This window comes from Nicotiana attenuata, unplaced genomic scaffold (assembly GCF_001879085.1).
Source record: "Nicotiana attenuata strain UT unplaced genomic scaffold, NIATTr2, whole genome shotgun sequence".
Classification (NCBI taxonomy): Eukaryota; Viridiplantae; Streptophyta; class Magnoliopsida; order Solanales; family Solanaceae; genus Nicotiana; species Nicotiana attenuata.
In genome coordinates this window covers 581,122-606,501 of record NW_017670377.1, presented here as the reverse complement: position 1 = coordinate 606,501, position 25,380 = coordinate 581,122, and the positions used below count along the sequence as shown (strand labels likewise).

The 25,380-nt window shown below is 41.7% G+C and overlaps 1 protein-coding gene across 1 annotated transcript; it reads right to left on the bottom strand.

Moving 5' to 3' along the window:
* Window positions 1-4,778: 4,778 nt before the first annotated feature.
* Window positions 4,779-9,305, bottom strand: LOC109238587 (CMP-sialic acid transporter 5-like). Its single transcript, XM_019405072.1, has 12 exons — window positions 8,959-9,305; window positions 8,098-8,214; window positions 7,651-7,701; window positions 7,479-7,535; window positions 7,248-7,325; window positions 6,762-6,806; window positions 6,546-6,605; window positions 6,276-6,398; window positions 5,903-5,980; window positions 5,601-5,670; window positions 5,234-5,341; window positions 4,779-5,002 (listed from the first exon to the last, which is right to left on the bottom strand). Exons 1-12 carry the CDS (start codon window positions 9,121-9,123, stop codon window positions 4,779-4,781), a joined length of 1,176 nt encoding a protein of 391 aa, XP_019260617.1. The 5' UTR covers window positions 9,124-9,305.
* Window positions 9,306-25,380: the final 16,075 nt, after the last annotated feature.

The following is a 25,380-nucleotide window of genomic DNA, read 5'->3' as shown; positions in this document are numbered from 1 at the left end:
TCCCTGAAGACGTTCTCTATGATTATATTATTTGGAGGCGTTAAAGAGATTGGGTGAGTAAGCTACATAGCGTGACCAAAGGTGCCTTAACCTTTGGAGTTGNGAGGCGAGTTTATACTAAAACCCGTAATTTTTCGACATTTTTGCTGGGTTTCTGAGTTGCTTGTGTGCTGATCTTGTCCTTGCTTTGGTTATGTGACTTTTCTTTAGATTACTGCTTACTTGTTGGTTGTATTTGATGGAAAAAATTTGCCATGTGTTAAAACTTTGTAGAAATTTTATTTGGTTATCCACCATTCTGAAATAGAAGTGAGAGTGGAGCTAAGGGGCGTCTAATGTTTGTATAGAAAGATGAGGGAGATAAGGTGATGCCAGAACCAGTTATGGCCTAAAGGTGTTGTTTATAATGGAAGAATAGAAAAAAATAAAAAGAATGTTATGTATTCTTGTTACTGGTTATTGGTTATTGTTGAAGGAGAAATCTCTATGTCTTTCATTATCTCTTTCCTTCCTTCAAACTTGTTCTTTAAGTAATGGTCAGAACATGTAGTTTTGAGATGCTTTCTAGGAATCTTTCAAGCCTTGATGTCCTCTGTGGTCATATTGACAAAATAAATATTGTTGTCATCTAAATGCAAGATCCTCAGTTTTGAAAACCATAAGAACTTTGTCTAAACTGAGTTTGAATTTATTTACAACTAGGCAGCTCATGGGTAGAGATTTTGTATCTTTTCTGAACCTAGTGGAATGAAATTATCTGTACTCTGACCTTTTTTTGAACTAATTTTTATTTCAATTAAATTACTAGTTAGTTCTATATTTTGTTCTTTTACACCAGTTTTACATAGGCATCAGTAAGACTATAAAGCATCAGTAAGCATTGAAGCAAGTCCTTAATTTGAATTGCGGTATCTATGATCTTGTTCTTGTCAGCTAATCATTTGTTATTGATTCTGCAGATATAGAGCCATGAATGGTGGAAAATTTTCACCTACCCAGTAGACAATGGTAGAAGTTGGTTGATTGTGTCATATTATCAAGATGATTGTTCAACTACCGTACAATCCAATTTTCTCTTATCTTAGGAGTTGCAAAATCATAGCATGCAATTCGAATGGATGTATTTTTTTTGTAATGTGATATTATTGTTCTTTGTGATTAACAATGATGTTTTATATGAGTATTGACGATTTTTTATGTGTCTACATTTGAAATAATGATTACCATTTAGTAACAGTAGGGGAAAAATATAAATTTTATCTAATTATATTTATTGAAATCTAAGATTAGTGAAGGAAAAATGGGTCGTTCAAGTATTGTTATTGAAAGTAGTGTAAAATTAGTGAAAGGAATTTCGGTTGCTAAAAGCATTTATAACGATTGAAAATGAAAATTAGCGAAGGGAAATTTGGTCGCTAAAAGAAGGTATAACGACTGGACTTCTTGTTGTCGCTAAAAGGTCATTAACGACCGGACTAGAATCCATTCGTTTACTTTTAACGTCGGAGCCTTTAACGACCGACGACGACCAGATTTTTTTTGGTCGTAATTGACTAATAACGATCGAATTTACTCTTTTAACGACCGGATATCCCTTCGTTAAAGACCTTTTTTCTTGTAGTGCTAGTAGACACTATTCCCTCCGAGCCATATTCTGGTGCAATATAACCAAGAGTGCCTAATGTCTCGGATGAGCCATGGACTTGCTTACAGCCATGTATGGGTCAGAATTCGACCCCATGATAATTAGCGAGGCTAATCCCGTGTTAAGTTAATTCATGATTAATTAGTGGCACGACCACTCAGAATTGGCGATGTTCAGCCCGCATCTGGTTGGATCGACAGGGCCATGGCCTGTCCGCCACCATAAAGGCGAGATCCCAACGTGGTCACGGCCACTTATTGCCAGCTCACGAAGCTCACAGCTATAAATACCAAGAGAGGGAACCCTAGAAAGGGCGGGGGCTACTTCTTGACCACTATTGACAAGAGAGAGAGAGAAGAGAAAAACATACCCATCTTATGGGAAGTGAAAACACCATTTTAAGGCTCTGAACCTCTTCATGGAGAGGCAGACCAAACCAATATTATCAATAAAGGCTTTTAACGTTTCTCCCCCTAACCTTGAGTACTTATTTTCATGTTCTCGCTTCGTCCAATGGATTATTACGATTTGTTATGATTTTCCCGTGATTAATTTATATTGTTTTATACTCATAAGATATGTGATAACTTTAGAGCAAACAATTTGGCGCCGTTTGTGGGGATTTCATAGCAAAATCGCGTTGTTCTTCCATGGACCAAAAGGAAAGAAACGCCGGAAAAGGAAGAACAACCCAGCTTAAACAAGCCAAAGCGGCATATCAGGCCGATGGAACTCGAAGATCTCGAATTGAGATCCAGTTCCTCTGTCTCTCATCTATCAGATGGTGCAAACAAGAAGAAGCAGCCCCCCTCCTAAGGGAAGGTCTCTGTAAGGCATCTCCCACATCCCAGATACGAGCTCCGGCCAGAAACCGGCACGGAGATATCTCGAGCCGAGAGTCGCCTCAAGACAGCCTATAAACCCTGGTTGGGAAGACAACGGATGAGCCGCTCAAGGTCTCGAATCCAAACCGAGCTTCAGCACTCAATACCCACAATATGGGACTCAGGCCATGAGCCTTCGTCATCAAGATCGACAAAGTTCAACAACAGTTGAACTAGGACTCAGGCCATGAGCCTTCGTCATCAAAGATCGACAAAGTTCAACAACAGTTGAACTGGGACTCAGGCCATGAGCCTTCGCCATCAAGATCGACAAAATTCAACGACAGTTGAACTGGGATTCAGGCTATGCGCTTGCACCAAGACAGGCTATGCGCCTTCACCAAAAGTTCAACTACGGTTGAACCAAGACAGGCTATGCGCCTTCACCCAAAGTTCAACTACGGTTGAACCAAGACAGGCTATGCGCCTTCACCCAAAGTTCAACTACGGTTGAACCAAGATAGGGTATGCGCCTTCACCAAAAAGTTCAACTACGGTTGAACCAAGACAGGCTATGCGCCTTCACCAAAAAAGTTCAACTACGGTTGAACCGGGACTCGGGCTATGCACCTTCACCAAAAATTTCAACTACGGTTGAACCAAGACAGGCTATGCGCCTTCACCAAAAAGTTCCACTACGGTTGAACCAAGACAGGCTATGCGCCTTCGCCAAAAAGTTCGACTACGGTTGAACCAAGACAGGCTATGCGCCTTCACCAAAAAGTTCAACTACGGTTGAACCAAGATAGGCTATGCGCCTTCGCCAAAAAGTTCAACTACGGTTGAACCGGGACTCAGGCTATGCGCCTTCGCCAAAAAGTTCAACTACGGTTGAACCGGGACTNCCATGTGTTAAAACTTTGTAGAAATTTTATTTGGTTATCCACCATTCTGAAATAGAAGTGAGAGTGGAGCTAAGGGGCGTCTAATGTTTGTATAGAAAGATGAGGGAGATAAGGTGATGCCAGAACCAGTTATGGCCTAAAGGTGTTGTTTATAATGGAAGAATAGAAAAAAAATAAAAAAGAATGTTATGTATTCTTGTTACTGGTTATTGGTTATTGTTGAAGGAGAAATCTCTATGTCTTTCATTATCTCTTTCCTTCCTTCAAACTTGTTCTTTAAGTAATGGTCAGAACATGTAGTTTTGAGATGCTTTCTAGGAATCTTTCAAGCCTTGATGTCCTCTGTGGTCATATTGACAAAATAAATATTGTTGTCATCTAAATGCAAGATCCTCAGTTTTGAAAACCATAAGAACTTTGTCTAAACTGAGTTTGAATTTATTTACAACTAGGCAGCTCATGGGTAGAGATTTTGTATCTTTTCTGAACCTAAGTGGAATGAAATTATCTGTACTCTGACCTTCTTTTGAACTAATTTTTACTTCAATTAAATTACTAGTTAGTTCTATATTTTGTTCTTTTACACCAGTTTTACATAGGCATCAGTAAGACTATAAAGCATCAGTAAGCATTGAAGCAAGTCCTTAATTTGAATTGCGGTATCTATGATCTTGTTCTTGTCAGCTAATCATTTGTTATTGATTCTGCAGATATAGAGCCATGAATGGTGGAAAATTTTCACCTACCCAGTAGACAATGGTAGAAGTTGGTTGATTGTGTCACATTATCAAGATGATTGTTCAACTACCGTACAATCCAATTTTCTCTTATCTTAGGAGTTGCAAAATCATGGCATGCAATTCGAATGGATGTATTTTTTTTTGTAATGTGATATTATTGTTCTTTGTGATTAACAATGATGTTTTATATGAGTATTGACGATTTTTTATGTGTCTACATTTGAAATAATGATTACCATTTAGTAACAGTAGGGGAAAAATATAAATTTTATCTAATTATATTTATTGAAATCTAAGATTAGTGAAGGAAAAATGGGTCGTTCAAGTATTGTTATTGAAAGTAGTGTAAAATTAGTGAAAGGAATTTCGGTTGCTAAAAGCATTTATAACGTTGAAAATGAAAATTAGCGAAGGGAAATTTGGTCGCTAAAAGAAGGTATAACGACTGGACTTCTTGTTGTCGCTAAAAGGTCATTAACGACCGGACTAGAATCCGGTCGTTTACTTTTAACGTCGGAGCCTTTAACGACCGGCGACGATCAGATTTTTTTTGGTCGTAATTGACTAATAACGACCGAATTTACTCTTTTAACGACCGGATATCCCTTCGTTAAAGACCTTTTTTCTTGTAGTGGTCTTTAACTTGGGAAAGAGGTGAAATGTACTAAAGAATAAAAAAAAGTTTAAATTTAACCCGAAGAATATATAAAAAGGCAATAACCAGAAGGGTATAAATTTCTTTGAATCTCAGTACCAGGTGCATTGAAATGAACACAACAGAAATTCCCAGAATGAAGTTTATCGTCAGCGTTTGACCAAACAACAAAGCAGATGCTATGCCTGTAAATAGTGTTGCAATAATCGCCAAATACTTCTTCAAAATTGTATCTGGTACATATAGAGAAATAATGTAAGTTAAAATATACAATAGCATATGATGATGGAAAACAGATGATATATAGTTTAAAGCTATGTTGCGCAGACTCTCCAAAATGCTGCCGCACCCGTGTCGGATCCTCTAAAAATACATTAATTTTGAAGGATCCGACACGCACCCAATAACATCTTTAGAGAGTCCGAGCAACATAGGTTTAAAGCGTTGTGACAAAAAAGTCTCACCAGCATATTGGTAGAAAAAGGAGGATAGATTTCCATGAGCTGCACTAATAAATATCAGAAGCATGGTTTCTTTTGACTGCCCGTGCAATATATCAAAGCTACTCGGACCTGAAAATTTCAGAAATAATATTTCAGGAGATGGATAAATATCGTCAAACGCAGCAGCTTAATAATATAGAAAATAGTTTAAAACACCAGAGGCATGATCCTATACTAGTAAATTGTCCATATGACAGAATATAGGGAGTATTTGAACCCTGAATTTCATCAGTTGCAACCAATTTACCTATGTATAGGAGTACTATTTATCCTTTAATTTTGTATCTGCAAAAAAAAATTATTTAAAGGAAAAACTGAGATACAAAACCTTTGAATATAGCCATCCCAAGAATGGCAAGAAAGTTGAATATAGCACCATATCCATATAAGCATAAGTTCTGCAAATTAATAACAAACGTGTCGAATGGTCAGGAACAGATTGAAATCTGTCGAAAAATTTGCATTATCTGTATTGCTAGAGAAACAAGATCCATCATGCACAGTTCAACATAAAAATCCAGCTGACACTTAAAGTAAAAAATTGGTGCTGTTCTACATAAGACAAGGCAGCTAATAACTATTCTGATTATAAAGCACACAGAGAAATTATAATCATCATGCTGAAGCTACCTGAAGATAAATACTTGTGTCGTATTGGCTCTTCAAAGCATATTCATGGTATACCGAGGCCAAAGAAGGCACAATAACCTGTATATATATATAAAATCCTGGTTAGCCGATAAAAACCAAGTCGCTTAAGTCTTATACACAGTGGCAGATCCAACACTGGGTTCTCGCATTCAGTATAATTCATTACTCAGGGTCGAACTATATATATGTATATGCAGAAACATATATTCCAGAATTCACTCTGTTAGTTCACAACTCACAACGTCTAAATTCTGAAACTGCCACTGCTGAAACACTATCTAGATGTTTTTACTAAAGTATTTCGAAATGAAAACATCACAGGTATTGGTAAGAGGTGCTTTGAATTACTCACGGAAATCAGTGTGTAGATGTATGCAATTGCTGTAACTGGAAGACCAAAAGTAGTGGTACCTTCAGGATGAGATTGAAGTTGATTTATGCTAACTCCAATAAGCAACAAAGCAAGAGCTTCCAACTGTAACATTATCAAAACAATTATAAGGATATCAAACTTATATTATCCGGCAGAAAACCATACAGAATTTTTTGCTCCGTCCTCCTCACTATCATTACTTTAACTATCGACTTAATCAAATAAAATTATTAGGAGTTTGAAACTAGCCTGAATTATGGAAAATCGGCGTTTCATGATAACTTTCAGCAGTACAGCAATAACCAGAACCTGCACATGGAAAACAGCGAGAAAGTATCGCGATTAAAGGTACACTCGGGATAACATAATATCCACCAGAGGAATACAGCATTCTTCAAGTCAAGAACTTGAAGTGTCAATCACGTGACAGGAAAGATACAGCGACATTCAAATATAGTAGTATACCTTTAGATTGCTCAGCATCTTCACTGTTGCTGGATTGAAATATAACTGCAGATCATAATGCATCAGAGGAGAACAGTCAATTAAATCGTAGATGTTACATAGTCACTGTCTTCTAAAATGAAAATCTAGTCAAATTTTGTTTAGTCTTGAGAGGAAAGAGAGAAATCTCATCACATAGCGGTCCTCCAGCACCAATAGCAGGCACATAGTAAAAATAGGGTAAAAACAATCTCTTATAAATTGTTGAATCCCCTGCTAGGAGTATTCACGTGCCGTGTATGTATTCTTTTAAACCTCTTTGTCAGAATTCCTGGCTCCGCCACTGGCCACAGCTTTGCTTTTTGTCCTTCGTGATGGAATTAGATGAAACTAAGCACAATTTCAGTTATTAACATAGCAAATTGCAAGGTATAACATGCATGAAAAGGATGGAATTATCACTTCGGCGCTCACAAGGGAAAAAAAAATTTTAAGAAACATTATTACCTGCATGATGAATTTCATGTAGTTATTGATAGCATAGAGTAATGCAGGTACAACTAGAAGGACAGTGTCGCGCGCACCCTGAAGAAAATTTAAAAATGCCGATTTTAAATAAGTTACCAATTATTATTTTGCTTAGCCAGGATATCGATAAAAACATATAGAATATGCTATTTCCCTCTCTATAGGGCCAAGAGTTTAGACACTAACAACATTGCCCACAGGAACATTTACCTGTACAAAAGTGGATGCTGAAAGAAGTGGCTTTTCTCCAACTTTTTGATACCTGGACTGCAGAAAGAATACAACATGAACATATGATTCCCCCAATATCAAATCCATCATCATCAATAAACTCAGTGTAATACCACAAGTGGGGTCTGAGGAAGTTAGTGTGTACGCAGACCTTACCCCTTCCTTCAAGAAGGCAGAGAGACTGTTTCCGGCAGACTCTTGGCTTGGGAAAGGTAAAAGAAAGGGCAACAACAAGCACACCAATTAGAAACCGAAGCGGAAATACAAAACTAACACTAGGGATTGCAATTAGAAATCCGAAACGAAATATCTAATCAATCAATCAACCAATCAACTGAGTCGTCTCAGTCCCAAACTAGTTGGAGTCAACTATATAAATCCTTAATATCCATTCAACTTTATTTGGACCATTTCACTCCGCCTCAAGTCATGAGCATCAACAAAGAAAATATATCAACTAATCAATCAACTACACCTTAATCCCAAATAGTTTGGTTCGCAATATGAAAGTTCCATTATAGTACTATCCAGTACTTTCCTTTTTGGTTCAAAATGAAAAATATAATGAGAAAAAAACTAAAAGCAGAGATGAATGTACCTGTAATAAAATGATTGCTATTGCAAAGAGAAATCTCGTTGCCTCTGTCAAGAAGTTGACACTTAGGGGATTAAACTTGAATTCTCCATCCACTTTCGACATAAATATCAAAACAGGCTGAAATACCAAAATGAAGTACCGAGTAAGCCTTTCCCATTGGAAAATCAAAAGCAGAAACATAGCAGAAAAGATGTAATGACATCTAAAAGAAGGAATATAGGTATTAATAACAGTCAGCAATTTGTATAGATACTTAAAAGAAACAGTGGCTTTATGGACAAAAGAACAACGTTATTGGATCTGAATTAATAATTTGTACGTATATATTCAATGGATTTCTTAAGACGAATACAAGGTCTGAATCAAAGTTGTCGGGTTCGGCTGAACTCGTACTTATATGTTGGCTATGCCCCTGTCAATTTTTGACATATTAAAGTAACTGAACTATGTGTGAATTGCTCAGAAAATACAAATGACGGAACAGTCAAATTTCCGGCACAGAATATACAAATGGCAGAATTTAAAAAAAAAAAATCTACCGTAAACATTTTGACTACTGATGATATTTATAGAGCAAAGGATGCTTAAAAAATATTTGAATAAAAAAACACAGAAAATTGAGTATTTGACCTTCGGATAATTTGTGAGTTTTTTGAGTATTCTCACATCGTTCAGTTACTTTAAAACGAAAAATAATTTCGTGATTTCACTGTTATAATGGATAAAATTAAATTACTTTAATGTGATAAAATAAAATTTTATGATTTTACTATTATAATGGGTAAAATTTAGTAATTATACCTGAAATTAATTCAAATAAGTCAAGCAAACAATATACGTACAGGAAATGACTGCTACTACCTGTAAACCAACAAGGATACAATCACCTACAACCAAAAGGACACTAAGAGCAAGTGGTTTTGAAGATTTCTTGCTTCTGTGTTGATCATTTGCACTTGAAATAGTTTCTGTTGTAGAAACAAAATTAGAATGACATGCGCTGCACTTTATCATCCCGTTCTTCATCAAGTCCGATCCGCCTTAACAATTCAGAAAAAATTTGCAGCGGCAAACTAGCAGAGAATTTTCCGGCGAGATCCTGAGAACTCCGGTAAGTTGAGCTGAGTCAACGGGCCGTAACTGAAACTAATTGGACGAAATGAGAGAATTTACAGGATTTTCTGAAACTTGCGCGCGAGAAATGAGTTTAATTTTCAATGCATGGAACATGAAGAGAAAGAGAAGTTTGAGGAATTTAATATTATACTTCATCCGGTTCACGATAAGTGATCAATTTGCTTTTAGCACGCCCATTAAGAAAATACTAAATTCTATATAAAAATACTTACTATGACTAAACTACCCCTAATTAAACATTTAATGTGAGGAGTAAGAATTTTTTTTAGGGATATGTACATAGGGGTTATTTTGTAAAAACAAATTGAATTCTTTCTTGATTACCTAACTGGACACTTATTTTGAACCAAAATGAAAAAGCAAATTGGTCACTTATTGTGAACAGAAGGGAGTAACGTTTAATAAGCCAACTTGTGGTTCTCTCTCCGAGCAGGGCAAGAATCAAGATACAGCCCTTTGGTACTGGTTCGTCAATTCAGTATTTTCGTTGTGGAGTATAAATTTACGTATAAAAATTCAATAAAATTGTAATTAGTAATAGATATGAATCCATAAATTTTAAATATAATGAGTTCAGTAATTAAAATTTTAAAGGTTGAACTCATAAAGTTTAAATCATGGATACGCTTTTGTTGCCGAGTGTCGGGAAATCTATTTTTTTTCGCCAAGTTGCTGCAATATTCAAAGAGTTTAAGTGTGGAAGTTTCTTTGTATACACGCATAATTAAGGAGTGTGAAAAGTTCAAATGGATGAGCACTAATCCAATCCGTTAATTAGGAGATTGCATTGGATATTTAATGAGAGACTTGAGAGTTAGAGTTTAATAAATGTTTTGACCAATTTTTTTGTCCCTCATCAGTAGTGCAGCAATAAGTAGATGTCACGCAAGTGCTAATTTTTTGTTCCTCATCAGTTCCAATTTTCTTTCTCCACTTTTGACTTTGCACTCTGTTTTCTTCGAAAATACGAGCAACAATTAAATTTGATTTGTCGTTTTAAAGATATGTGATTAAATTTAATACCAATTAATATTCAATAAATATGAAGTAGAAATGAAAGAAATAAGTTAATCAAATCAATGTTACTCAGCAGTGGTGACCTCGACCTTAGTGACCTCGAGATGAACCAAGAACAATAAAATAAGAATAGTAAGGGGAAAGAACAATTCTGATGCACAGTAAGCGAAAAGTAGAGAGTATATTCTTTGCCAATGATTAGATGATGTTACAAATGATTGGGGTCCCCTTTATATAATAGGGGAACCCTAAATAAGGTACATTTCTATTTACAGTAAGGAATATTATTGATACAGCTGTCTAACCGCCTAGTATGGAATCGTACAATCCTATTCCGGGATTTGCGCCATGATCTTGGGGACGTGGCAGGAATCTAGCTCATTCTGTTACAAACCCATGACGGTACAATTTCGGGGTCGAGCATACTTAACTTCAGTATTCCTTGTACTCCTATCTTCGGGCATTGCATTCCGTCCTCGAGCTCGAGTCTAGTCTGTCGACCTCGAACTCGAGCTTACTTGAACTCGGACCTAAGGCGATCTCTCGAGCCTGCAAAATCGGGCGTGCCTGATTTCGACCGTATACAAATAGTCCCCGCATTTCTTAGAGTAGGTCGATAAGAAACGATTTGATCTTCAATGCTCCAATGCCTCGGTCCCAATGCCAATCTCGTGATGTCAGTGGCTGAAGTGACTGAAAGGTCGCTTTCGTGCAGTTCCCAAAGTCATTAATTGGAGGCAGCTGACGGTCGGCTATTTGGCTTCCCCAATACGCTTAAGTGACTTCTATAAATAGGCCAACTTCACAACTTTTGTAAACTTTATTTCTCTAATCGTTTTCAAAATCTCATTAGCTCCTTCAACTTCTCTGAGTTCATCCTTCTCTTTAACTTGCCCTTACTTCATCATCAACCCTTTCTCTCTGAATTACTACACCATAATGGCCAAAACATCTAAATCTGTTCCTCAAAAAGAAAAAGCCTCTTCATCATCGCGACCGGCCAAAAGTAAAATGGTAGTGCCACCTCGTATCGAGGAGTGTATTCCCCCGCCGTGTGAAACAACCTCCGATTTCAAAATCGAGAAACCTGTATCGACACCAGGCCGATGTGAGCCCATGTCTCGATACATTTGTTTGATAACCAAAGATGAGCTCCAACAGGTGAAAAAGGACTGCAACTGGGAGAACAAAGATGTAGTGATCCCTTCCCCTAAAGAGGACATTACTACTTACAAAGCAGGGAACTTAAGCGTGTACACCTACCCGTTCACGCTGAGCCCTTCCGATCCAGCTCTGGGTCCCATTGATCCAGTTATTCTTGATTTTTTCCAACAATACCAAGTGACGCTTGGCCAAATATATCCTTCATTCTGGCGCATCGTCAATCTGATCAGATTCTTCTCGAAACAGGTCGAGGGAATGCCTTTTACCCTCGATCATCTAATCAGGCTATACAGTCCTCGTCTCTATCGAGGCGGCCTGACAAAGCTGCAGCGCCGATCCACAAAATCTCTTTTCTCCAGCATCGGTGAAGACAAAGATTGAGGGTGGATGAGCCGGTTTGTCCGAGTCAGGACTTCCGTCTGATACCTGCTGAGAGGATGCCATTCCCCGAAGAATGGAATATGAAACGTAAGTACACATTTGTCGATAATGACTTTATGCCCTGTTTTTCCTTTCTTTCTTGACTTCATCTTTTCTCTTGGTCTAACCCCTTTCCGATGGTGTAGCTATTGCTTGGTTTCTGGGTGCGGTCCCAGACCTCGAAGGTTAGGTCCGAAAACTGGCCTCTACCTCCTCATACGCAGAGCGCTGCTGGCGCGATCTGGCCAAAGGTCGATGGGAGGCTAAAAACCACTGTGAGTTCTCTTGTTTGTTTACTTGTGTTTCTTAGTGAAATACTTACTTTGTCTTTATGCGGGCCTCGGAGACGCCGTTGCTATGCGGCCGCCCCCGCCCGGTGAAGAAAAGATGTCAAAGCCTTCCAAAGAAAATAAGAGAAAGAGGGGGTCGCCTGCAAATCCCTCGAAGCCAAAGAAAAGCGTGGCTCGAAAGCCTAAGGCCGATACTGTGGTCCTATCCTCTGAGATGGCCCAACGCCTTCGGGACGAGGATGAAGAAGGAGAAGACGATGACTGCCTATTGGTAGTTCGCAAAAAGGGGAGCACCGTGGCTTCGAAGTCTGTCGAACCGCTAATGGCTGAAGCGGTTCATTCTAGAACTGAAGAGATTTCCGAGGGGAGCTCGAGCAAAGTCCCCGAGCCATCAGACAGCAAAATAGCACCTCGTCTCGGAGGTCATTTGGAGGGTGAGGCCGAGGGGCCCGATCCCGAGGCCCTTCTAAGAGAGGAGAACGTCCCGAGTGGATCACTTGGGGTAATCAACGTGGATGAGTCACCGCCTGGTCCTGAGTTCTCCGAGGGGCAATTCCGAGATGCTCAGAACATGAGAACTCCTGATGTGGGGACGAGCCACGAAGGGCATGATATATTTCGAGAATGCCTTGTAGGTCGAAGATGGCCCCGACCCAGATGCTTCTTTTATTTTCGACGAGGCCCATCAGCTCTTCAAACAAGTAAGTTTCTGTCCTTCAATATTACGCCTGTGCTTTATCCTTGTTGTTCTAAGACTAACTTTTTCCCTTTTTGTGAAGGCTGTGACGCTCCATAAAGAAGCATTCTCCAAGTCTCGAGCTGAGCTTGCTCGATGTGAGGCCGAGCTTAAGAAAATCTCGGAAGAGAGGGACGGTCTTAAATCCCTCTATGTCAAGAAAGATGAGGAGATCAGTGACCTTCGAGCTGAACTGGTGGAGGCTCGTCAAGAATGGACTGAGCTTGTCGAAAAGGTAACATACCCCTCAGAATTTTGTTATGCATTTGCTTGATTGGTCGGGTAATGCTTCAACTTTGCAGGTTCAGCAAAAGGGCGAGCTGGTGGAGCAGCTCCGAGAGGAGCTCAATATGAAGGAGGCCGAGACCCTAAGGTGGAGGCAAGGCATGGACCGTCTTGCTTCGGAGAAGGATACTCTTCGGGAGCAACTAGCTTCAATCGAACACCACCTTCAAAGTGTGAAGGAGGAGAGCCTGGCTCGAAGCCGCAAAATCGAGGAGCTTGAAGCTAAATCTACTGATGCGCTTGCCAAGGCCAAATCTGATGCAAAGGCATTTATATCTTTGTACCGAGCCGATGCTGAAGCAGCTAACACCCGGGCAAAGGAGATCTCCGCTGCGGCCAAAGTTAAGCTATCATGTGCACTTGATCATGGCAGGAGACAGTCCCGGAGAGAAACCCTCGAGGAGGTGCATGCTCGTGGCTTTGATCTCTCAGCCGATATTGAAAAAGCAAAGACTTTGGAAGAAGAGGCTGCCGCTTTTCTTTCTGATGATGAGGATTCAGCCAGTGGCTCCGAGAGCGGAGGAGACGAAGATGAAGTCCCCGATGGGGAGGTTCCCGAGGACGAAGGTCCCGAAGGTGCGGCTGCCGAAGATGTAGCTGCCGAAGATGTGACCCCGGAGTAGATTTAAGTTTCTTTATTGTGTTTTTGTGCAATTACCCCTCATGTAAATATCTTTTGTAATCATCTCTTGGAAATACAAAAGGACCTCTTTGTCTTAATTTTGACTTGTGTTGAATTTCATTTTGTCCTTATTTGTGGAATGTTCGATCGCACATCTCAAATGATCTGTTCGAGTACTGGTTTGGACCCAAACATAATAAACCCTTAGGTTTTTATCGATCAATATAATACCCCTTAAGGTTTTTGTTAATCCTCGAGCTAAGTTTAAATTGATTTGATGCGAGCTCGGGATATCGGGACTCTTGAGTCCGAGTTGAGTGAGAGCAAGGTCTCGAACTCTATATATTTTGGCCCTTAGGCACTTTTAGGTCGGCCCTTAGGCTCTTTTATATCGTCCCTTAGGCTCTTATAGTTTGGCCCTTAGGCTCTTTGAGTTGGGCCAATTCGGCCTCTAAAGTGGCTATAATTTTTCCTCTTTTCGGCTAAAAGACTTAGTGAAAATTTAACTATGCCCTAGCATGTATTTTTTGTACCTGTTGGATTTTTCGAAGGATCTACGGATCGGAATCTTATTAGTAATTTGTTTGTGTAAACATAATCGAATACCTCTTGAGGTTTTTTCGAAGGCTGATGTTATCGAAGCCTTTAAATCATTCGAGGGTTGATTTTATCGAAGCCCTTTATCTTTGCATTTGCCGAGGGTAGCCTGATTTAACCAGTTTTATCAAAGTGTTTGAAGGCCTTTAATTTATGGCCGAAGTCGGACGTCTCCGAGCCGCATGATTTCAGCCTTAGCCTTTTTTATATGACCGCAGTCTTTAATATAGCCTTGGACTTGTTTCCTGATAACCTTTCGAACATGTTCGAAAAGTTAGTCCCCGAGTATATTGGCCTTGGCCTTTGTATCGAGGGGATGCCTCTTTGAGGTCTTATGAGTCTGTGTTTTCGACGTCTCGGATATGCTGACTGTCGATGACAGTCCCCGAGTATCTCGGGGATGCATTCGTGCTCTTGGCTCTTGAGCCATTTCCCGTAGGATTATAAGTGTAGAGCTCGTACAATAGTAGACTTCTTTGAGACACAAAGTGTTTTTGATATAAACAGAACAGTTCTTCAAATAATTGATACATGCGTACATGTTTGGCCGTCGGGGCTCGACTGTTCTATATGGACACGGTTCATCTTACTGTTTGGCCCATTACAAAGTTTTCCTATCAAGGCCCTCTTAGGCGTGAAGTATTTTCCTCGAAAATATGACCTCCGAGGGTGATGCCCCCAAGTATTCGAGGTTTATTGAAAAGAAGCCTTGGATACTGTTTAGTTCTCCTTAGGTAGCATATAGTTGTTGCCTCATTGAAAACCTTGCCGGTAAAACCCATTTGGGACAAAATCCGATCTAAGGGAAAAAGAGTGCAACACATGCTTTAAAACCTAAGGCCTTCGTGTAAAAAGGTGCCTTCGATAGCTCCGATCGAACACCTGTAATAAGTTAGTTTCAAATTCAAATGGACAAGAAAGATACATTCATACCTTAGCAATAGTATCATTTGAGTAACGTACGTTCCAATTGTTCGGCAGTTGTTCACCTTCCACTGTGCTAAGATTGTAAGATCCTTTACCGACAACTCCGAGGACTCGGTATAGTCCTTCCCAATTCGAGCCTAGTTTCCCTTCATTCGGGTCTCAAGTATTGAGGGTAACTTTTCGTAGAACTAAGTCCCTGATTCTAAAGTGTCGAAGGTTGGTCCTTCTATTGTAGTATCTTTCGATCCTTTGCTTCTGTGCGGCCATCCGAACAAGAGCTGCTTCTCGTTTTTCATCTAATAGCTCGAGGCTAGTATTCATAGCCTCGTGATTTGACTCCTCTGTTGCATGTCGAAACCTGGGGCTGGGTTCTCCGACTTCGACAGGGATGAGGGCCTCGGAGCCATATACTAGAGAGAACGAAGTGGCCCCCGTGCTAGACTTCGATGTTGTTCGATATGCCCAAAGGACCTCGGGTAGGAATTCTCTCCAATTACCTTTTGCATCGTCCAACCTTTTCTTGAAGTGTTGAATGATAGTTTTATTTGTTGACTCGTACTATCCATTTCCAGTTAGGTGGTATGGTGTTGATAAGATCCTCTTTATTTTGTGTGCTTCGAGGAACTCCGTTACCTTGCTGCCGATGAATTGTTTTCCGTTGTCACATACAATCTCGGCTGGTATTCCGAACCGGCATATGATGCGGTCCTAGATGAAGTCAAGAACTTTTTTTTCTCTAACCTTCTCGAAGGCCTGTGCTTCCATTCATTTAGAGATATAATCAGTCATAAACAAAATAAACTTAACTTTACCTGGGGCTGTTGGTAGGGGTCGAACTATGTCCATTCCCCATTTCATGAAAGGCTATGGGGATGGGACCGAATGGAGTTGTTCTCCGGGCTGATGGATCATCGATGCAAATCGTTGGCACTTATCACATCTTTTGACAAATTCCTTAGTATCGTTTTCCATGCTGTCCCAGTAATATCCTGCCCTAATGATTTTGCGAACCAGAGACTCGGCGCCTGAGTGATTCCTACAAGTACCTTCGTGGATTTCTCGTAGAACATAATCAATGTCCCCCGGCCCTAAACACACCGCTAATGGTCCATCGAACGTCCTCTTGTACAATGTTCCATCTCTATCTAATGCGAACCTAGCAGCCTTGGTCCATATGGACCTCAATTCTTTGTGGTCCGAGGGGAGTTTTCCATTTTTCAAATAGTCGATATACTTGTTCCTCCAGTCCCACGTCAAACTTGTTGAATTTATTTCGGCACGACCTTTTTCAACCACAGACCTCGATAACTGAACGACAGTCCCCGGGACGATGTCATCCTCTTCGAACGAGGATCCCAGATTAGCAAGTGCATCGGCCTCACTATTTTGTTCTCGAGGCACATGATCCAGAGTCCACTCCTTGAAGCGGTGCAGAGTTACCTGTAGCTTATCCAAGTATCGTTTCATTCTATCCTCTCGAACTTCAAAACTTTTGTTTACTTGGTTCACCACCACAGTGAATCGCATTTAGCTTCAATGACTTCTGCTCCCAAGCCTTTATCTAGTTCGAGACCTGCAATCATGGACTCATACTCGGCCTCATTATTAGTTAACCTAGAAATTTTGATAGATTGTCTGATAGTACCACCCGTAGGTGGTTTTAAGACAATGCCAAGTCCGGACCCCTTCACATTCGAGGCACCGTCTGTGAAAAGGGTCCATACCCCCGATGATGTACCCGAACTTAGTAGGAGTTCTTTCTCCACTTCGAGTACGAGGGTCGGCGTAAAATCGGCCATGAAGTCAGCTAGGATTTGAGACTTGATGGCCGTTTGGGGTTGATATTCAATATCGTACCCGCTAAGTTCGACGACCCATTTGGCCAATCGGCCTGATAGCTCGGGCTTATGCAAAACATTTCGAAGGGGTTAAGTGGTTAATACACATATAGAATAACATTAAAAATATGGTTTTAGCTTTCTAGATGCGCTTATCAATGCAAGTGCTAATTTTTCTAAGTGAGGGTATCTAGTTTCAGCATCTCCTAGAGTCCGGATTACATAATAAATAGGGAATTGCATACCTTGCTCTTCTCGAACTAGTACACCACTTACCGCTATCTCGGATACTGCCAAGTATAGGTAAAGTTTTTCGTCTACCTTCGGGGTGTGAAGCAAAGGCAGGCTCGACAGGTATCGCTTTAGTTCTTTTAAGGCTTGCTGATATTTCGGGGTCCATGCGAAATCCTTTTTCTTTTTGAGCAAGGAAAAGAACCGGTGACTCCGATCTGACGACCTCGAAATGAACCGACCCAGGGCAGCAATTCGTCCCGTTAGCCTTTGTACGACCTTTACGCTATCCACGACCGTGATATCCTCGATGGCCTTGATCTTATCGGGGTTAATTTCAATACCCCGATTCGATACCATGAAGCCGAGGAACTTACCCGAGCCAACTCCGAAGGCACATTTCCCCGAGTTAAGCTTTATGTTATATTTTCTCAAAATTTTGAATGTTTCCTGCAAATGAGTCAAATGGTCCCCTACGCACAGGGACTTAACCAACGTATCATCAATGTAAACTTCCATTGTTTTACCTATTTGTTCTTCGAACATTTTGTTGACTAGGTGTTGATATGTAGCTCCCGTATTTTTTAGCCCGAAGGACATTATGTTGTAAAAATAAGTTCCAAATTTAGTAAAAACGAAGTCTTTTCCTGGTCCTCCGGGTTCATCTGAATCTGATTGTACCCGGAGTAGGCGTCGAGAAAAGTTAGGATCTCGTGGCCGGCCGTGGCATCGATCATACGATCGATGTTGGGCAGTGGGAAAGAGTCTTTTGGGCATGCTTTGTTCAAGTCCTTATAGTCTACACACATTCTAAGTTTATTTCCTTTTTAGGAACCACTACTACATTGGCTAACCATTCGGGGTACTTTGCCTCCCGAATAGACCCTATTTTAAGAAGTTTGGTTACCTCGTCCTTTATGAACGCATGTTTCACCTCGGACTAGGGCCTCTTTCTTTGCTTTACGGGTTTGAATCTGGGTTCGATGCTTAGCCCATGTGTGGTGATTTTCGGTGGAATCCCCGTCATACCTAAATGGGACCAAGCAAAGCAATCCATATTATCAATAAGAAATTGAATGAGTTTTTCCCTGAGTTCGGGGGTTAATCCCGTTCCCAGGTATACCTTTCCCTCGGGCATGTATTCGATCAGTATGATCTGCTCCAGCTCCTCGACAGTTGACTTGGTTGCATTGGACTCTTCGGGAATGACGAAGGTTCGAGGAGTAAGGAAATCCTCTTCTTCGTCCTCGATTACCTGTTGCTCCGATTCCGTCGAGGCTGGGGACGGTGATTGTTATTTAGCCGCCCGTTTACCTTTGGTGCTCGATTTCTCTGAGGTTGAAGGATCTGGTATTGGCACCACCTCCTCGACTACAAACATCTCCTTTGCAGCATGTTGCTCCCCGTAAACTGTTTTCACTCCCTCCTCTGTTGGGAATTTCATCATTTGGTGAAGAGTTGAAGGCACTGCCCTCATGTTGTGTATCTATGGTCTCCCGAGGAGTGCATTATACCTCATGTTGCCTTCGACTATATGGAATTTCGTGTCCTGTATGTTTCCGGCTACGTTTACTATTAGGTTATCTCCCCCTTTGTCGTTTCGCTTGCCATATTGAAGCCATTTAGGACCCGGGGCGCAGGTACAATCTGATCTTGTAGGCCGAGTTGTTCCACGACCCTCGATCTGATTATGTTTGCCGAGCTACCTGGATCCACTAGAACACGTTTAACTTGAATTTTATTTAAAAGAATAGAGATTACCAAGGCGTCATTATGCGGTTGGGATATGCCTTGTGCTTCCTCGTCAAAAAATGATAAGACGTCCTCGGGCACATAGATCCGAGTCCGTTTTTCTTTGGTGATCGATACCTTGGTGCGTTTGAACACAGGTCCTTGCGGGACATCGACACCGCCAACGATCATGTGGATTACATGTTGTGGTTCTTCCTGCTCATCTTTTCTTGCATCTCTCTCTCTGAAGGGTTCTTGGCTCGATCACTTAGAAATTCCCGCAGATGACCCTCGTTGAATAACCGAGCCACTTCTTCCCTTAGTTGTCTGCAATCTTCTATTCTATGACCATGTGTGCCATTATACTTGCACATCAGGTTTGGGTTCCTTTGAGAAGGACCGATTTGTATAGGCCTGGGCCTGTCTTTGATTCTTCCAATAGCTGATACAATCCCCGATGCGTCCATGCTGAAGTTGTATTCCGACAACCGAGGTGCCTCTACGGGGTTGGTATGCTTATTGAACCCGCTCTTACTCATGAGTCCTTGAGAACTTTGGCCTCGATCATTTCTCCAATTGTTTCTGGGGTGTTTCGACTCGAGCCATTATTTCTTCGATAGACATACGACTGATACCGTTCCTTGTTTGACCTTGATTCCCTGTCTGTATTCCTCGGGGGTTTGGCTATGAATCTGTTAGGATGAACTGAACCCGAAGGGGATCCCAACTGGTCGCCCTCGACCCTAATTTTTTATTGATAACGGTTGTGCACATCTGACCACGTCACGGCTGGATACTCGATCGGATTCTTCTTTAACTATCGGGACGCGATCGAGCTCCTTTCATTCAAAACCTGCATAAAAGCTTGTACTACCCAGTCATCTGAGACCAGTGGTAACTCCATTCGCTCCATCTGGAACCTAGACACGAAATCCCTCAACATCTCGTCGTTCCTTTGTTTTATCTTCAAGATGTCCGATTTTCTCGTGGCCACCTTAATGGCCCCGACGTGTGCTTTCACGAAGGCGTCTGCTAACATAGCAAATGAATCAATAGAGTTAGGAGGTAAGTTGTGATACCAAATCATAGCTTCTTTCGACAATGTTTCTCCAAACTTTTTCAACAAGGCTGATTCGATCACATCATCATTCAAATTATTTCCTTTGATACGCAAGTGTATGAGGTAATATGCTCGTTACGATCGGTTATCCCGTTATATTTGGGTATATCGGGCATGCGAAACTTTTCAGGAATAGGCATCGGACCCGCGCTCTGAGGGAATGGTTTTTGTATGAACTTTTTGGCATCTAATCCTTTCAAAACTGGAGGTGCTCCCGGTATTTGGTCAACACGGGAGTTATAAGTTTTCACCTTATTGTCATTGACTTCAATCTTCTTTTCTCCGGACTAGATCCTCTTGGTGAGCTCTTCGGGCATCCTCATAATGGTGGGGTCAGTCCCCGTGTAATTTTCGTTTGACCTCTCTGGTACTGGTTCAGTACGTCGAGTGTTTTCATGTTTAGCTACACTCGGAGCCTTATTTTGACATTGAAGTTAAGCAATGGTGATCTGTTGAGCTTGCAGAATCTCGAATACCACTTGGAGGCTGATTCCCCATCACCCACTCCTTGTGTTCCTTGGCCACCAGGTCGGGCTTCCCTGCGTACACTTCCTCCAGGGTCTATGCCTAAATCCGCGTTTAGAGCAACGTGTGAACTAACATCAACTGGTTACATATTTGGCACTTCATCAGGGTTAATCGATGGTACATCGACCCCTATATTGTTGTTTTCTCCAAGACCTTCGTTGTCATGAACATGTGCATTTTGTGAGCTAGACATGTTTCAGCCTGAGAATCGGAAATTCTTGACAAGAAAAAGTGTAAAAATAACGTGTGTAATGAGAATCAGTAAAGAAATAATCACTATTATCATTAGCCCCACGGTGGGCGCCAAACTGTTTACCTCGAATATACAAGTAACAATTAAATTCGATTTGTGGTTTTAAAGATAGGTGATTAAATTCAATACCAATTAATATTCAAGAAATATGAAGTAGAAATGAAAGAAATAAGTTAATCAAACCAATGTTACTCAACAGTGGTGACCTCGAGCTTAGTGACCTTGAGATAAACCAGGAACAATTAAATAATAATAGTAAGGGGAAAGAACAATTCTGATGAACAGTAAGCAAAAAGTAGAGAGTATATTCTTTGCCAATGATTAGATGATGTTACAAATGATTGGGGTCCCCTTTATATAATAGGGGAACCCTAAATAAGGTACATTTCTATTTACAGTAAGGAATATTATTGGTACAGATGTCTAACCGCTTAGTACGGAATCGTACAATCCTATTCCGGGATTTGCACCATGATCTTGGGACGTGGCAAGAATCTAGCTCATTCTGTTACAAATACATAATGGTACAATTTCGGGGTCGAGCATACTTAACTTCGGTATTCCTCGTACTCCTATCTTCGGGCATTGCATTCCGTCCTCGAGCTCGAGTCTAGTCTGTCGACCTCGAACTCGAGCTTACTTGAACTCGGACCTAAGGCGATCCCTCGAGCCTGCAAAATCGAGCGTGCCTGATTTCGACCATATACAGATAGTCCTCGCGTTTCTTAGAGTAGGTCGATAAGAAACGATTTGATCTTCAATGCTCCGATGCCTCGGTCCCAATACCAATCTCGTGATGTCTCCGACTGAAGTGACTGAAAGGTCGCTTTTGTGCAGTTCCCAAAGTCATTAATTGGAGGCAGCTGACGGTCGGCTATTTGGCTTCTCCAATACGCTTAAGTGACTTCTATAAATAGGCCAACTTCACAACTTTTTTAAACTTTATTTCTCTAATCCTTTTCAAAATCTCATTAGCTCCTTCAACTTCTCTGAGTTCATCCTTTTCTTTAACTTGCCCTTACTTCATCATCAACCCTTTCTCTCTGAATTTCTACACCATAATGGCTAAAACATCTAAATCTGTTCCTAAAAAAGAAAAAGCCTCTTCATCAATGTGACTGGCCAAAAGTAAAATGGTAGTGCCACCTCGTATCGAGGAGTGTATTCCCCCGCCGTGTGAAACAACCTCCGATTTCAAAATCGAGAAACCTGTATCGACACCAGGCCAATGTGAGCCTATGTCTCGATATATTTGTTTGATAACCAAAGATGAGCTCCAGCAGGTGAAAAAGGACTGCAATTGGGAGAACAAAGATGTAGTGATCCCTTCCCCTGAAGAGGACATTACTACTCACAAAGCAGGGTACTTAAGCGTGTACACCTACCCGTTCACGCTGGGCCCTGTCGATCCAGCTCTAGGTCCCATTGATCCAGTTATTCTTCATTTTTTCCAACAATACCAAGTGACCTTGGCCAAATATATCCTTCATTCTGGCGCATCGTCAATCTGATCAGATTCTTCTCGAAACAGGTCGAGGGAATGCCTTTTACCCTGGATCATCTGATCAGGCTATACAATCCTCATCTCTATCGAGGCGTCTTGATAAAGCTGCAGTGCCGATCCACAAAACATCTTTTCTCCAGCATCGATGAAGACAAAGATCGAGGGTGGATGAGCCGGTTTGTCCGAGTCAGGACTTCCGATCTGATAACTGCTGAGAGGATGCCATTCCCCAAAGAATGGAATATGAAACGTAAGTACACATTTGTCGATAATGACTTTATGCCCTGCTTTTCCTTTTCTTTCTTGACTTTATCTTTTTTCTCGGTCTAACCCCTTTTTGATGGTGTAGCTGTTGCTTGGTTTACGAGTGCGGTCCTAGACCTCGAAGGTTGGGTCCAAAAACTGGCCTCTACCTCCTCATACGCAGAGCGCTGCTGGCGCGATCTGGCCAAAGGTCGATGGGAGGCTAAAAACCAGGTGAGTTCTCTTGTTCGTTTATTTGTGTCTCTTAATGAAATAATTATTGTCTTTATGCAGGGCTCGGAGACGCTGTTGCTATGCAATCTGGCCAAAGGCCCCCGCTCGGTGAAGAAGAGATCTCAAAGCCTTCCAAAGAAAAGAAGAGAAAGAGGGGGTCGCCTGCAAATCCCTCGAAGCCAAAGAAAAGCATGGCTCGAAATCCTAAGGCCAATACTATGGTCCTATCCTCTGAGACGGCCCAACGCCTTCAGGACGAGGATGAAGAAGGAGAAGACGACGACTGCTTGTTGGTAGTTATGCCGCTACTATGGTGTTTGCCCGGCCTAACTCTCTCCGTACATCTACAAACTTATTAGGATGCTCACGAAATTTACCGAACTGGCCGAGGTCAGGGTCATCTTCGCCATCTGATGCACCTTTTTGCCCCTAGATTTTATAGGGGGATGATGCTGCACCTTCATTACCGAGGAAGTAAATGCCTGGTGGTGAAGATGGACGACAAAGCGAATCGTCAGTTCTGGCTTAGCTACTTCTATGTCAGAACCGAAGACATGGTGGCCAATGCGAACGGCTTCCCTAAGGTGTGGAATCACGCTCGTAAGTGTCTATTTTTATCAAAAGCATTTGATTTATCGATCTTTAGTCGTAGGCTTAGGAATTTTCTCTCTTATTTGTACAGCTAAGACTACGCCTCCTCCTTTGGTCGGGGATAATTTCGACTGGGTTGGCCAGGTTCTACCTCTCATTGTAGGGATTCGCGAGTGGCTGGGTTTTCTCAAGAAGTTCGAGCCCGCTTCTTCCTTAGTCGGTGAGTTCAGCTATTTATATTTCTACTATTTTGATCTCATGGTTGCTTGCTCGTAACAGCTTATTCTTGATGGTGACAATCTTTTAATCTTTCTTTTTCAGCCCGAGGATCTTCGAGGAGACCGAAGGCTCCTCCTCCTGTATTTCATAAGAGGAAGGCTGCTTCTTCATTGGAGTCTGTTCCCGTTGTGACCGCGACCAGGCCTGCCCGGTCGTCTACTTCTGTTCCTTCTTTCGTCACGGCCAGGTCTGCTCAATCGTCGACTACATCTGCAGCAGAGGTCCCGGCTTCCCCTTTGCATCATCTAGTAGATGAAGAAGAGGAGTCATCGCCGAGCGGCAGGGATTTGGTATCCCGCAAGAAGATATCGGTGGACTTCGGTAATGGGGTCGTCCGGGCCGTGGATTCAGTAAGGGGCAATCATTAAACGGCGACCGTAGTGTTTGAAGATGGGCTCTGATCTTGATGGCGACGAGGTGAGGATGATGGGGTAAGAAACTACCTGGCTTGAAGTGAGACTGGAGGGATCCACAAGGACCATTACGGTCCCCCTGGATCGGGATTTGTTGGTGGATACAGAGAACGTGGTTCCTTCCCTCGGTCCCCTCTGTTCCGACGTGATGCGAAAAACTCTTGAGAAGCTGGATGATGCTACCTTATCAAAGAGCATAGCCGGCCTCGCTCTCAGGGTAAGCTTTTCAACTTCTTTTGTTTTTAAGTTCAACATTTTGAGGCGTCGTTCTTACTCTCCATTTTTTTTCCTTTCTTTTTCTTTCTTTTTGAGACTGTGATTCTGAAAATTGAGAGTGCCCGAAGAGAGGAGAGGCGTAAGGATATTTTTCTGAAGACGGAGCGAAAATACCGCGAGTATCGTGGCAAGCACCGCGAGATTTGTAGGCGGTTTGGTGAGAGCAGCAATTTCCAGGCTCTTCGAGATAAACTGAAGGAGAAAGATGACAAGCTTATAAGGGTCATTGAAAAATGCAGCGTCCTTGAGGGGGCGCCAAAAGACAAATAAGAGGAGCTTGACGTTAGTATGTGGCTCGAGGCCTAGTGTGGCGATCTCTAGGCCTAGGTAGTCTCACTGCGCGCCCAGCTCGAGGAGTGCCAGTTCAAAGCGGACGCTTTAAGTGGGGAGGTCGCCAAAAAGGCACCAAATCTCGAGAAGGCGGAGTCATCTCGATCGGAGTCTATGAGGAAGGCGGAGGCTCTAGAGATTGTGATATGCATTCTTCATTCTGAGCGGGAGAGTGCCAAACTCAGAGAGGAGCAGCTTGATGAACGGATAAGGGAGCTGGAGAAAGAGGTTTCAGGCCTTTGTAATCGAGTTGCTGCTCTCGAGGCCGAGAAGGCAAAGTTATTTGCTCAGCCATCTTCTTCCGGCACTTCTGCTTTTCCTGATATTCTGCGGGATTTGTGCAAGGAATAGATTCAAGCCGAGGCCTAGCTGGATATATTTAGAGTTCTGATAGGGGTGGGAACTGTTTCAGAGGCCGTCTTCAAGGATGCTCGTGTTAAGGCACGTAGAGCTCGGGTTGCTTGTGGCTACGATCCCGCTACACCGGAGGCCGGTGATGACGAGGAGGATGCTGGCG

Excerpts from the sequence above, each read along its gene's own strand:
- LOC109238587 (XM_019405072.1), bottom strand. The coding sequence starts at position 9,123 with ATGAAGAACGGGATGATAAAGTGCAGCGCATGTCATTCTAATTTTGTT. Across the intron at positions 5,671-5,902 it reads ACACAAGTATTTATCTTCAG|AACTTATGCTTATATGGATA; the intron begins GTAGCTTCAGCA and ends ATTAATTTGCAG. Across the intron at positions 5,003-5,233 it reads CTTTTTCTACCAATATGCTG|ATACAATTTTGAAGAAGTAT; the intron begins GTGAGACTTTTT and ends TATATGTACCAG.